Genomic DNA, 12,646 nt, shown 5'->3' with positions numbered 1-12,646 from the left:
AGGATTTCTGCTGGAAAGTACACTGTCCACCAAAGATCAAACATTTTCTATGGCAACTGGTAACAGGATGTGTAGCAGTCAAGAAGAATTTGAAAGCACGAGGGATAACTGGTGATATATGTTGTGCAAGATGCGGAGCTAATGAGGAATCAATTAACCATGTGTTTTTTGAATGTCCTCCAGCACTCCAGGTTTGGGCGCTTTCAAAGATATCGTCAAACCCAACTATCTTCCCAACAAGGTCCATTTTTACAAATATGGATCATCTTTTCTGGAGAGTTTCTCCGCAATTAGAAGATCACCAGTTTGCATGGATTTTATGGTATATCTGGAAAGGAAGAAATAACAAAGTTTTTAGTAACCTTGATATGGATCCCAGAGATACGCTTAAAGTAGCAGAAACAAAGTCCACACTATGGTTTGAAGCGCAGATAGCGAAAGAACAGAGGACCGGGGCACATGCAGAGGTTCCGGCATTACCGGTAATCCAAGGTCGATGGTGTTTCATAGATGGTTCATGGAAAGAGAATGATGGTTTCTCCGGACAGGGATGGTTCAGTACTTTAGAAGGCTTTAATGGGCTGATGGGGGCAAGGAATGTTCGGGCTAGTCTATCTCCTCTCCATGCGGAAATGGAAGCATTACTTTGGGCAATGGAATGTATGAGGAACTTACGTCAATTTCAGGTTACGTTTGCAACGGATTGTTCTCAATTGGTGAAGAAGGTTTCGGAACCAGAAGAATGACCAGCTTTTGCAAGTTATTTAGAAGATATTAAAGTCCTGAAGGAAATATTTTCTCGATCAGAGATTATCCATGTGTCAAGAACGCAAAATACAAAGGCGGATAGCCTAGCACGTAGTGCCAGGAAACAGCCGTCTTTCGTCGTTCACATGGATCAACAACTTCCAGTTTGGTTTACAGAGTCTGTATGAGTCTGTTTATGCTGATAACAAAAAAAAAAAAATTAATAGTTTCTTGTATCTCTAAGTTGAGCAAAATCTTTGTAGTTGAAATCAAAATTTTTTCACAGAGTATTTGAGGTAATGGTTGTTTCACACATATGCAGTTGTTGTTCTCTCAATCACTCTTATCTGAAATTAATGATCAGAGACTTTATAGTTCTTACTGTAATCCTTTCAGGTACAAAAAAAAAAGAATAATTGTAATCCTTTTTGGATTATGGTTTCTTAAATATAAAATTTACTATTTTAATAAGAAAGTTTATTATTATATGAAAATATTTGAAATACTTATTTTACATTTTCTGTTTAGATTTAAAGAAAAAAAAACTACAATTAAACAGTTTTTAACAATTTTATTTTGTAGAAGATTTTATAAAATCAAACAAATTTTTACAATTATATTTTCTGTATGTTTTTAGAAAACGAAAATTAGTATTAAGTAAATTAGTATACATTTTTTTTTGTTTAAGAATTGTAAAAAGGAAAAAAAAAATTAGAAAAAGGAAATTTTTGTCAACTAAAAACTATCAAATAATCTTTTGCTATTATCTTTGTTTATGATTTTAAAAAAGGAAAATTACTATTAAATAATTCTTGCGTTATTATCTTATTATACTTATATTATTAATTATGATGTATTAAGCAATTATGTTTGGTGACAAAATATAGGAGAGCTTAATCTTATATATAAATGTGAATAATTGTAATCCTTTTAGTTACAAAAAAGAATTGTAATCCTTTTTGGATTATGATTTCTTAAACAAAAAATTTACTATTTAATAGAGTCTATTATTATATGAAAACATTTGAAATACTTATTTTTCTTTTTTTTTAGATTTGAAGAAAAAAAAACTACAATTAAACACTCTTTAACAGTTTTTTTTGTAGAAGATTTTATAAACGAATAATTACTATCAAACAAATTTTCAAAATTGTTTATTTTTTTATTTTAGAAAACGAAAATTAGTATTAAGTAAATTATTATACATATTTTTTTTAGGAATTGTAGAAAGGAAAAAAATATAAAAATGAAATTATTGTCAACTAAAAAAACTATCAAATAATCTTTTGCTGTTATCTTTATTTAGTATTTTAAAAAACGATTTTACAAAACGAAAATTAGTATTAAGTAAATTATTATACATATTTTTTGTTTAGGAATTGTAAAAAGGAAAAAAAAAATTAGAAAAGAAAATTATTGTCAACTAAAAACAATCAAATAACCTTTTGCTATTATTATCTTTGTTTAATATTTAAAAAAAGGAACATTACCATTAAATAATTATTTTGTGTTATTATCTTATTATATTTATATTATTAATTATGATATATTTTAACACATGTCATCATCTTAAATTTTTAATTGACATGTGTCATCGTCATGTTAATTAGAAACTTTGAAAAAACCAAACTTTATATAATAAGATAATTTTACTAAGGGTATTGGTCCTATTGGATTAGTGATTTGGATTTATTTGGATACATAAAAATCTTAGTAATATTTGTAAATTAAAGATCCAAAGTGATTTATTATTAGTTTTTGCCTTCCATTTTTTTTTTATCAAATACCGTCATTTGAAATGGTACCATAATCATCGAAATTATTCAAATTTTTATACATATTTAAAAGAAATCTCTAGATGATGACAAAAAAGTTCTCTAGATTTTAAATATTTTTATGAACAACTAATCCAATAATCTTAAAATTTGAATAATTTTAGCACATGTTTGATACAATAAGATAGGATTTCAAAATATTCTAAAAATCATTATTAATATAATAAAGAGAAGTCAAGTAAAGAAAAAAGTAACTTCTACCAAATCGTTGATGCATTATGATCCACCATACATATTTTCTGTTATTTTCTTTAAATATAAATAATTTTTTTTATATATCCACAATAATCACGATTTAAGAAAAAGTCAAAAAAAAAATTTAACTGGAATAACCAAAATTATAGTAAAAAGCAAGAAATTTCACAATTTGAAATTGCAAAGCGCGCTTAAAAAAAACTCCAAGCATGACTTGGCTTCACCTCATGTGATGTGACCATCTTCCTTCATTACCTTTCTTGGTGAACACTCAACAACTTTCTCCAGTCTTTGATTGCCTCACTTGTTTCTCTTCATTATGTGTTTTCGTTTTCTTTGAACCAAAAATATTATTCATACCAGCGTCGACAATGTCCCTGCCGAACAAGAATGCTTGTGTTTCCATTAACATATGTACTAAATCAGTTCCATCGCTTCGGCTATGATCAATCTACCTCTCAAACAATGATGCTTCAGCAAATGACTCTTAGGGCACCAAGCTCAAGCACTTTTTTCCATGATCACCAGTAGTCTTTACATGAGCAGACACCGTCAGCGAAATGGTGGAACCGTTTGGTGTCTCTAAGAACAATAACTCTCCCAGTTACTTGCGACACAATCTTCATCCATTCATGACAATCCGCACACACTCTCAGATTCTTAGTAACCCTAATCGGAACCCCTTCACCGGTATGAATAAGAGAATAACTCGTCGCGAGTCTCTCACTATGTCCACAAACCCAATTCACCTTGGTTGCTTCATCAACATCATGAATCCCCACGCTTGTATCAGGAGCATAACCTGATTTTTCAATTGCTTCTTGTAGTTCCGACCATACTTTCTTATACTCATCCGAGTTACGAAACTCGTTTCCACCACCCGCAACAAAGATTTGTATCTTGTCTTTAACCTGTACCCAACTGCAACCAGCTTCCTTTTTGATCCCTCTCTGTTTCATCACCTCTCGGATCTTATCCACCTTGTCCCACATCTTTGCATCAGCGTATAAGTTAGAAACCATAACGTAGTTCCCTGGGTTATGAGGCTCAAGAACAAACAGCTCCTTTGCTGCAATCTCTCCTACGCTAACATTCCCATGGAGCCTGCAAGAGTTAAGAAGTGATCCCCAAACGGATCCACTTGGCTTAAAGGGCATACTTTCTATCACCTTGACTGCTTCTTGGATTCTACCCGCTCGTCCCAAGATGTCTACCAAACAAGCGTAATGCTCCAAGGCAGGTGAAACTCTGAACTCTCCTTTCATGCGCTCAAACAAACTTACACCATACTCTGTGAGGCCAGTATCACTACACCCAGATAACAAAGCAACAAAGGTAATCCCATCTGGTGCAACACCTGACTCTATCATCGTATCAAAGAGTTTAATCTCTTCTTCGATATCACCGTTGATGGCGTAAGAGTTTAGCATAATGTTCCATGAAGTCAGATCCTTATTTAACATCCCATCAAAGATCCTCCTAGCGTACACAACCTCACCGCATTTCCCATACATATCAACCAACGAGTTAAGCAAAGGAACATCAGGTCTCTCACTCGACTTCACAACCTGCGCATGAATCTCCTTCCCTGTAAGAAGAGCAGCCACACGCGAACAAGCTGGCAGTATCGTCGTCAGCGTCGCCCAACTAAACCCAATCCTCTCTTCCTGCATCTTCCTAAACAAGTTAAACATCTCGTGAACCCGAACCTTCTTACTAAGCACCGAAACAAGCGAGTTCCAAGTAACAATATTCCTCTCAGACATTCCATCGAACATCTTGCGCGCATCTTCCAAAGATCCCCTCTCCATGTAAAGCCTCAACAGCGCATTCTCCACCACCTGATCAACCTTCCTCCTCCGTTTCACGATCTGGGCATGCACCCCTCTCCCAAAGCGAAGATCTTTAACCTCGACACACGCTTTCAACGCCACGGAGATCGAGAAATCCCCGGGCGGCGCTACGAAGCTACACAGCATCTCGACGTACGCGACGAGAGCTTCCCTCGGCGACCCGTTTCTGGAGAAGGCGATCGCCATCGCCGCCCAGACTTCCTCGGTGAGAAAGGCTGAGTCTTTGGCGTCGTGGAAGAGTTTGCGAGCGAGGTCTAGCCGGCGGCAGACGGAGAAGAGGGTGATGAGTTTGGTGAGTAGCTTGGGGTCGCGGCGGAGTTTAGGGTTGTTGAGGATTAAAGAGTGGATCTTTTGGCCGTGGTGGAGGGATTTAGCGGAGATGCATGCGTGGAGAGCGTCTGTGTAAGGCTCGGGGCTGGAGAGTGAGGATAGAGTGACGACGGCTTCGTCGAGGTTGGCGGATTTAGACAGGTGTGTTGTGTGTTGTCTGAATGGAGCTCGTAAGAATCTTGAATGGGTGAGACTCTGAGACCTTAGAGGAGAAAGGTAGGCTTGTAGAGTGGCGACATGTGCAACTTGGGAAGAGACACAGTTTGTGTGATGATTTTTCAAGAACGTGCCTAGAGGAGGCATTGGAGATTCATTCAGGACAGGAGTGAGGAGAAGGGGAGACTCGAATAATCTATACGCAACAGTTACAGTAGCAGCGGAGAAGTTCTTTCCTGTGTATGTGTCTGTAGAGTAGACACGGAGAAGAAGATGGATAAGCTTACACAATGGCAGCTTTCGTTTTTAAAAGATTAATGGGCCTATAATATGTGGGCTTTTCTCTCCAGGTGCTTCTTCCCTCCGAGATCATAAAGTTCAGTTGTATAGTCTATCAAATGAATTGCTACTCCCGGTTTCAAAAGAAATGTAAGTTCAGTTGTATAGGCCCTGTTGGTACGTAGATGCATCGGGATCTTCCATCTCTATGTCCTATCAAGATGCTTCATCTGTGTGTTGTTCGTTTCTTCGTCCATGCATCCAGATAAATCATCTGAATGCAGCTATGTTCGTTTTTTTAACTTGCATCTGCATCCAGGTGGACTCATTAATAAAATGACAAAAATATTTTTTTTTATGTGTCGGCGAAAAAATAGCATTTTTACGGTTTTTAGCAGAAAATACGTTTTTATGGGTTTGACGGAAAAATACGTTTTTTGCGGTTTTGGCGGAAAAAGTATGTTTTGCGGTTTTGGCGGAAAATGGGTTTTTGACGAAAAAGTGTGTTTTGCGGGTTTGACAGGAAAAGTTTTTTTTCGCGATTTTGGCGGGAAATGTGCATTTTTGCGTTTTTACGGGAAATGTGCATTTTTGCTTTTTTTGGCGGAAAATATTTTTTGCGGTTTCGGCGGGAAAATGCATTTTTCCGGTTTCGGCGGGAAAATGCGTTTTTCTGGTTTCGGCGGGAACATGTGTTTTCCATGGGTTCTTCCGGATTACTTGGTAAGGGGCTGTGGAGCTTATGCTCAATTGCGTGAGGTCTTGGAGTAATCGATCGCCAAACATGTATCTTCATTGGCTGCTCGGGTTGTAATTTGATGTTTCTTTGGCTTCTTTGAGGTGAAGCAATGGTAAGTGGGGTGTTTGTTTGTGGTTCCTCCTTCAACCCGAATAATATAGGCCTGCTACGCTTTCTCGATCAATCCTGCATTATTTCGGTTTTGGCGGAAAATGCGTTTTTTGGTTTTGGCCGAAAGTGCGGTTTTACTGGTTTGACCGAAAAGTGTGTTTTTATGAAAATATGTGTTTTACATTTTTTGAGAAAAAACGCATTTTGCGGTTTTGGCGGGAAAGTGTGCTTTTCAGTTTTTGCGGGAAAATGTATTTTCGGTTCTGGCGGAAAAATGTATTTGCAAGAAAATAGAATTTACGGTTTGAAAATAATTTTTGATTTTAAAAAATCATTTTTGTCATTTATCATTTTAGACTGAACTAGATGATGCACCATCAAGACTCACCTTCATTTGGGTGAGAATTTGAGATGAGTTTTTAAAAATTCAGCTGGATGATCCATCTGAATGTAGCATTATAATGCACAAAACGAACATTGATTTGGATTTTCACCCAGATGGATCACCTGGGTGAGCAAACGAACATCACCATAGTCTAGCAAATGACATTTCTTTGTTATATACAAAATGTCATTTTATTGTTATAATGTAAGTTTTAGTTTACATTATATTAATTACAAATAAATTAATTTTATAAATAATTTTATTTAAAGAATTTTTTTAGGATATCATTTTTTAAGTTTTTGTCACCAAAATAGCTTTAAAATGAGCAAAATAAGTTTTATTAAAAGGTAAAAATGTATTTTTTCCTGGGATTAACTAATATAGATTTAAGGTTTAGATTTAAGGGGTGTGGTTTTGGAGATAAGGTTTCAAATTTTAAAAGAAAAAAATTAAAAATTTCAAAATAAAAAAGACTATTTTGATCATTTTTTTTCTTGAATATTATTTTTGTGACAAAAACTTAAAACATGCTATTTGAAAAAAAAATCCTTTTTATTTATCTCAATACTATTTGTTGAATATATTTGTTGAATATATGTAATTAATAAAAAAATAAATGTATTTCAACCATTTTTTTAATATGTCTGAAACATTTCAAAGTGACATTTTTTACACAACAGAGGGAGCGAGTATTATCTTTGGGACAAGTACACATTGCATTGCATCATCAATAATTTATTAACAGGAAAATTATTCAAAAACATAAATAATACAAAAAGGAAAAGACAGTATTGGTTCTGAACTCATAAAAGGGGATGGTTTTGTTCATGTTGTCGGAATCTAACTACAAACTGGGGACATGTTACAAGGGAACATGGGATTATACAATGCGTAAAGTTTGTTGTTATTCTCTCAGTTTTATGAAGAACAGAAAAAAAAACTTTTGTTTAGTTGATTCTCTGCCTCTTGTCACTTGTTCTTGTCCGCCTGAGCAGACCAGAGGAAAAAAAAGGCAAAGATTTTTGTTTGGTTTTGGTCTCTCAGGTAAAGAATTTACATGTAATCATTAGCCCCAGAGCTACCAGACCCGACTCCGACTGTTCTCTTGCTCATGTTAGCTCTCTGCACCAACACAACCAACGCCTGCACCACTTCAGACATAGGTGGTCTAAACTCTGGCTCCGGCTGTCACAAAATTACAAAACACCATTGAGATGTCATTCTTTATATGTCCAGACTTACAATGATAACCATATGCATTACCTGAACGCAAAGTGCAATAACATCTGCAAATCGAGATAGAGATTTGACAGGGTAAAGCCCTTTGAGAGCTGGATCAACCATTTTCCCCAATGCATCAATGTCATGAAGCTGAGGTGTTGCCCATCTCACCAATGACTGTTCAGATCTTGACCTTGTGCTGTAACCAAAGAGACTTATTAACACATTTCACTCTTAGGAAAATGAATTAGTACAAAAGGATATATATATATATATTAGTACCTGTCAAATGGTTTTCTTCCGGTTAAAAGCTCAAGCATCACTACTCCAAAACTGTACACATCGCTCTTCAGTGAGTATTGGCCTGACATTGAAACTTCTGGTGCGTTGTACCCTTCATCGTTTTGGTTCAGTAGCTGCACAATGTATCAGAATAATAACTAATGGAGAAACAGGAGATCGTGCTAGCATTCAGGTTTTCGGTTCAGGTTGGGTTTCTATTTTTTATAAAACCCAAAATGGAACCGCATTAGAAATGGTTTGGGTTTGGCTCAGTTTAAAGCCAAAAAAACCGAAAACACCAAAACCCGAGTTAAACCCAGAAAAACCAAAAAAATATTTGGATAATTCGGGTTTTTAGATTTTTTATTTATAACTTATAGATAAAAGAACTAAAAATTAGTATTTTTTATTATATTTTGAATATTCGGATATCTGTTATTCAGTTCAGGATTGATTTTAGTCTTGGAGTTTAGAAAAATAGTAACCGTTCAAGTTTTTGTAAATTTCAGTCCAGTTTTAGTTTCGATTTTTTCGGTTCGGTTCGGATTCGGATTTTTGGGTTACGGATAATACGCTAGCTGGAGACTTCTGTATATACCTCATTCGCAGTAGGGAGGAAGCTAGCGAGACCAGCGTCTGAGAGGTGAGGATTCAGCTCTGAGTCAAGTAAAATATTTGCCGATTTGATGTTCTTGTGGACTATAGATGGTGAGCAAACTTCATGCAAGTACCTGCCACAACAACAACAACACTTCCCATCAGACTCTCTTGCCATGTAATGCGCAAAATAATGTGATTTAATCTGTTTAAAGACTTACTCCAATGCACGTGCAGTGCCAAGAGCGATCTTCACACGAGGGTTCCATATCAACGGCTTGCTTTCCTCTTCCGAAAGATGCAAAAAGTCATGCAACGAGCCGTTTCTATAAAACTCGTAGATCACCAAGTGCTGTCCATGTTCACAACAGTAACCATCAAGCTTCGTCACGTTCTCATGATCCAAACACGCAATTTTCGATACTATCTCCGTAAAATCATCAGCCGCCGTGTCAGTGGGAAGCGCAGACGAGTCTATCTTCTTCACAGCAAGTACCTTATTAGATGATCAAAAACAAACAATATCTCAGTGTCATTAAAAAAATCGTGAAAAGATTACTACTAATAAGATTTTTTTAATAACCTTTCTATCATCAAACTGAGCTCTGTACACTCTTCCGAAAGTCCCTTCACCGAGAAGGTTATCGACGCTGAAACTATTGGTAGCTGTTTGAAGATCTGCAACCGTATAGGCCTCCACATTTGAAGGAAGGACAACAGCAGGTTTCTTTGTAACAATAGGCTTTCTCGGTGTTGAATCATCTTCATCAAATGACTTGTGTCTCTCAGCTGGTGGAGGGCGTAGGTTCATCGACAATGAAGTGTCCAGTTTCTTTGTCTCAACTAATGGTGGATTCTGTATAGCTTTACTCTCTGTACATTATTTTTTTATTTTATTAGTTTCGTCCCAGCGGTCACTCGAACCTGTGATATATAAGTAGACTATTACCTTGATGAAGGTCGTTTGAAGCGAGGGTGAAGGGTTGAGGTTGGTTAATGTTATCAGTCCTTTCAATGTCTGTGGAGGATGTCTTCTTTGATCTTCTCTTCTTGATCAAGAAGAAAGCTACCACTGCTGTTACAACTAACAATGAGATGACTATTCCTGCTATGCCACCAGCTCCAATCCCTGATTTGCTGGAATCACTATTGCTGCTACTGCTGGAATCACCATTGTTACTGCTGGATCCTCCTTTACCGGATTTAGGATTAGGTGATCTATGGATGGGAGGTGTGCCAGGAGGTGGTGGAGGTGCAGGCCCGGAACTGAGTGGATTGCCATCTTTTCTGTTTCCAAAATTAGTGAGATAAAGAAAAAAAGTTTCAAGAAAATGGAAGAAACTAATTGAAAAAACTTACTGCAAGTTAATGCCTTTCAAAGAATCAGGGATCCAGCCTGTGAACTGATTGTTTGCAATGTTCCTGAGGAAGCAACAACATTCAAAATGATGGGTTTCTAAAACGGATAGAGATTAAGTTACTCACAAATTTTCGAGAGGAAGGGTGGCTAAGACATCAATGGTGCCTGAGAACTGATTGTTCTGAAGATAACTGTGGAAGTTCATTCAATTAGTACTAAGTGGTTCACTTTAAGTGAGTTCTTGTAAGAGAGCTACTTACATTGACTTTGCACTTGTAAGAGAGCTCATTGAGTTTGGAAGAGAGCCTGTGATGGTATTGGAAGAGAGGTCCCTTGAAAACACACATGGATTCGTCATTAACTAATCAATCTCTTAACTAGTTTAACTCAGTGAAAGAAGAGGATCTTACAAGATAGAGAGGGAGGTGAGTTTGGTGAAATCAATAGACTGCTGCTTAAGCTGGTTGTGAGCAAGATTGCTGAACAAAAACCAATGTTGGAGCATTAAACAACCAAACTTCTCCAAGATAATGTCTGAAGATTAAATAATTGAACTTACAGGTACTTGAGAGGTGTCATTTGAGAAACAGAATACGGAGCAGATCCAGTGAACTGGTTACTAGCAAGATTCCTAGCACAAATTCAGAAACTTTATCAGCTTAAAACACACACAAAGAAACTTGTCAAACACACAGAGACAATCATTTAAACATACAATCTCTCCAGATTTGGAGGAAGCTGATACGGCAAGTCCCCTCCAAGGTTATTGTTGCTTAGATCACTGCAGGTTTCACCAAACACAGTCCATAAGCTATGCCATTAATACAAACTTTGGAGCTTTGTATGATAGAAGATGAATGCTTACAGCTCAGTAACAGAAGTCAAATTATCAAGCGCGTAGCCTAGTGATCCAGAGAGGCCAAGACCTGATAACTTTCTGCAAGTAGATAAAAAAAAGAAACAAATGTATTCAGCATATAACAAACACAGTGATTTATTAAATGATGATCAGAGAAATGATTACATTTGAGTAACTCGTGAGCCAAAGCATGTAATGCCTTTCCAGTTTTGTTCACAAGGATCACCTCCTGATGATGATGTCCATTGTGACAGCTGTCCTGGAGAGTTCATGGCGCTGAACATGAAGTTTAACGCCGAAGCTGCACATAGAGAGAAACCATGAGGGAACTATTCAAATCATCTTGTTTCTTTTGTCGGTTCCGTGAAGTAGATCCAATATTAGAGACTTAAAGTTTCAGGTCTAATTGAAGAAATGCTTTATGAGTTACACACAAAGAAAGGGAACAAAATAGAAAGTTGGGTGAATAAAGGAGAAAAAGGTTCGAGATTTGAGGTTGGTAAGAACCCGTTTTGAAGAAAAGAACATAAACTTTATTTGAGTATTGGTAATGGAAAAAAAAACCCAGAAACATAGATACAATTTACACAAATGAAGGATTAAAAATCATGGAAAGATCGAGACTTTTGAAGGAGAAGACAGAGAAGAAGGAAACTCACTGTCAGATGCATTAGTGGCTGCAAGGATGAGACTTGGCTTAAACCCAACAATGCAGAGCATAAACAGAGCCAAACCCACCCAGTGATTCTCCCTCATCTTCTTCTTCCTCCTTCCTCTCTCTCTCTCTCTCTCTCTAAAACCAGATGAGACAGAATAAAAACTTGAATTTGTAAAATTTCAGACTTTTGTGTTTCTGAGATTTTAATTTTTTTTTATTATTATTTTTTGTTGTTAAGCTTTAGATTTTATACTGCTGTTTCAGCCAGAAGACGAAGCTATCGAGTAAAGCTGGCAAGTAAGAATCCAAGAGCCATTGGAATAGCCTTCGGCGCTTAGCTTAGCATTTTCTTTTCCTTTTTTAATTATTTAACCGTAGTAATTGTTTTTTTTTTAAAATTATTTTACCGTAGTAATTTTCTTTATAATATTTATTTTACTAGTAATTTATTTATCTGTAGTTTTAGATTTATTAAAACATTTGATCAGTAGTTTTTATGCAGTTGTCTCGTATTCCCACAACTAAAGGAAAATACAAATACAAATAAAAATAATAACTAGAAGTAGTTTTCATAAGGCCTACGCGCTTTTAAAATGTGTGTTTTCTTGTATTTTAATTTATTTTCTAGCTTGTAACATTTCTTCCTGCGAGTAAAACGAAGCTTTTCATATATGTATAGATTTACTTTGAAGATTGGTTATGATGGCAGGGTCTTTCCATCATTGCTTTGAAGAATTAGTTACTTTCCCTTCACATCTAAGTGGGGATTTAAAAAAGGTAACTGAGTAAAATGTGAAAAAGGTAATTCATGTGGGTGAATATGAGTTAAATCATGCATTAATGCCGCAATTATAGGCATACACTGTGTTAAATAAACTCATCTTAAACAAATTCACGAGGTTCTTGTAGCATATATGAACTTTTTTTTCTATTAGAGAGACGGACATTAGTCCGGATATATATCATTCGATTATGTGTATGAGAAAATATAATTATAATGATTAAGATTAACATCCAAAAACGTCATTCATATTATTTT

At 36.0% G+C, this 12,646-nt stretch overlaps 2 protein-coding genes across 2 annotated transcripts; both read right to left on the bottom strand.

Moving 5' to 3' along the window:
- Positions 1–2,961: 2,961 nt before the first annotated feature.
- On the bottom strand, positions 2,962–5,377 carry LOC106323334 (pentatricopeptide repeat-containing protein At3g14330-like). Its single transcript, XM_013761478.1, has one exon. It carries the CDS (start codon positions 5,261–5,263, stop codon positions 3,299–3,301), a length of 1,965 nt encoding a protein of 654 aa, XP_013616932.1. The 5' UTR covers positions 5,264–5,377; the 3' UTR covers positions 2,962–3,298.
- Positions 5,378–7,406: 2,029 nt separating this feature from the next.
- Positions 7,407–11,871, bottom strand: LOC106317163 (protein STRUBBELIG-RECEPTOR FAMILY 7-like). Its single transcript, XM_013755019.1, has 16 exons — positions 11,609–11,871; positions 11,115–11,250; positions 10,956–11,027; positions 10,806–10,871; positions 10,650–10,721; positions 10,501–10,569; positions 10,351–10,422; positions 10,216–10,281; positions 10,090–10,152; positions 9,680–10,017; positions 9,314–9,603; positions 8,952–9,226; positions 8,732–8,864; positions 8,134–8,267; positions 7,894–8,050; positions 7,407–7,815 (listed from the first exon to the last, which is right to left on the bottom strand). The coding sequence occupies exons 1-16, from the start codon at positions 11,703–11,705 to the stop codon at positions 7,684–7,686; spliced, it is 2,172 nt and encodes a 723-aa protein (XP_013610473.1). The 5' UTR covers positions 11,706–11,871; the 3' UTR covers positions 7,407–7,683.
- Positions 11,872–12,646: the final 775 nt, after the last annotated feature.

The sequence above is a fragment of the Brassica oleracea genome, chromosome C1, assembly GCF_000695525.1.
Source record: "Brassica oleracea var. oleracea cultivar TO1000 chromosome C1, BOL, whole genome shotgun sequence".
NCBI classification, from domain to species: Eukaryota; Viridiplantae; Streptophyta; class Magnoliopsida; order Brassicales; family Brassicaceae; genus Brassica; species Brassica oleracea.
The sequence above is the reverse complement of the archived record's forward strand: the minus strand, read 5'-3'. Positions and strand labels throughout refer to the sequence as shown.

Bases quoted from the DNA above. Each gene is read 5' to 3' on its own strand.
- LOC106323334 (XM_013761478.1), bottom strand. From the start codon at position 5,263: ATGCCTCCTCTAGGCACGTTCTTGAAAAATCATCACACAAACTGTGTC.
- LOC106317163 (XM_013755019.1), bottom strand. From the start codon at position 11,705: ATGAGGGAGAATCACTGGGTGGGTTTGGCTCTGTTTATGCTCTGCATT. The intron at 10,423-10,500 runs GTAAGATCCTCT...TGTGTTTTCAAG, and splicing joins CTCACCTCCCTCTCTATCTT to GGACCTCTCTTCCAATACCA. The intron at 10,282-10,350 runs GTAAGTAGCTCT...GAACTTCCACAG, and splicing joins CTTACAAGTGCAAAGTCAAT to TTATCTTCAGAACAATCAGT.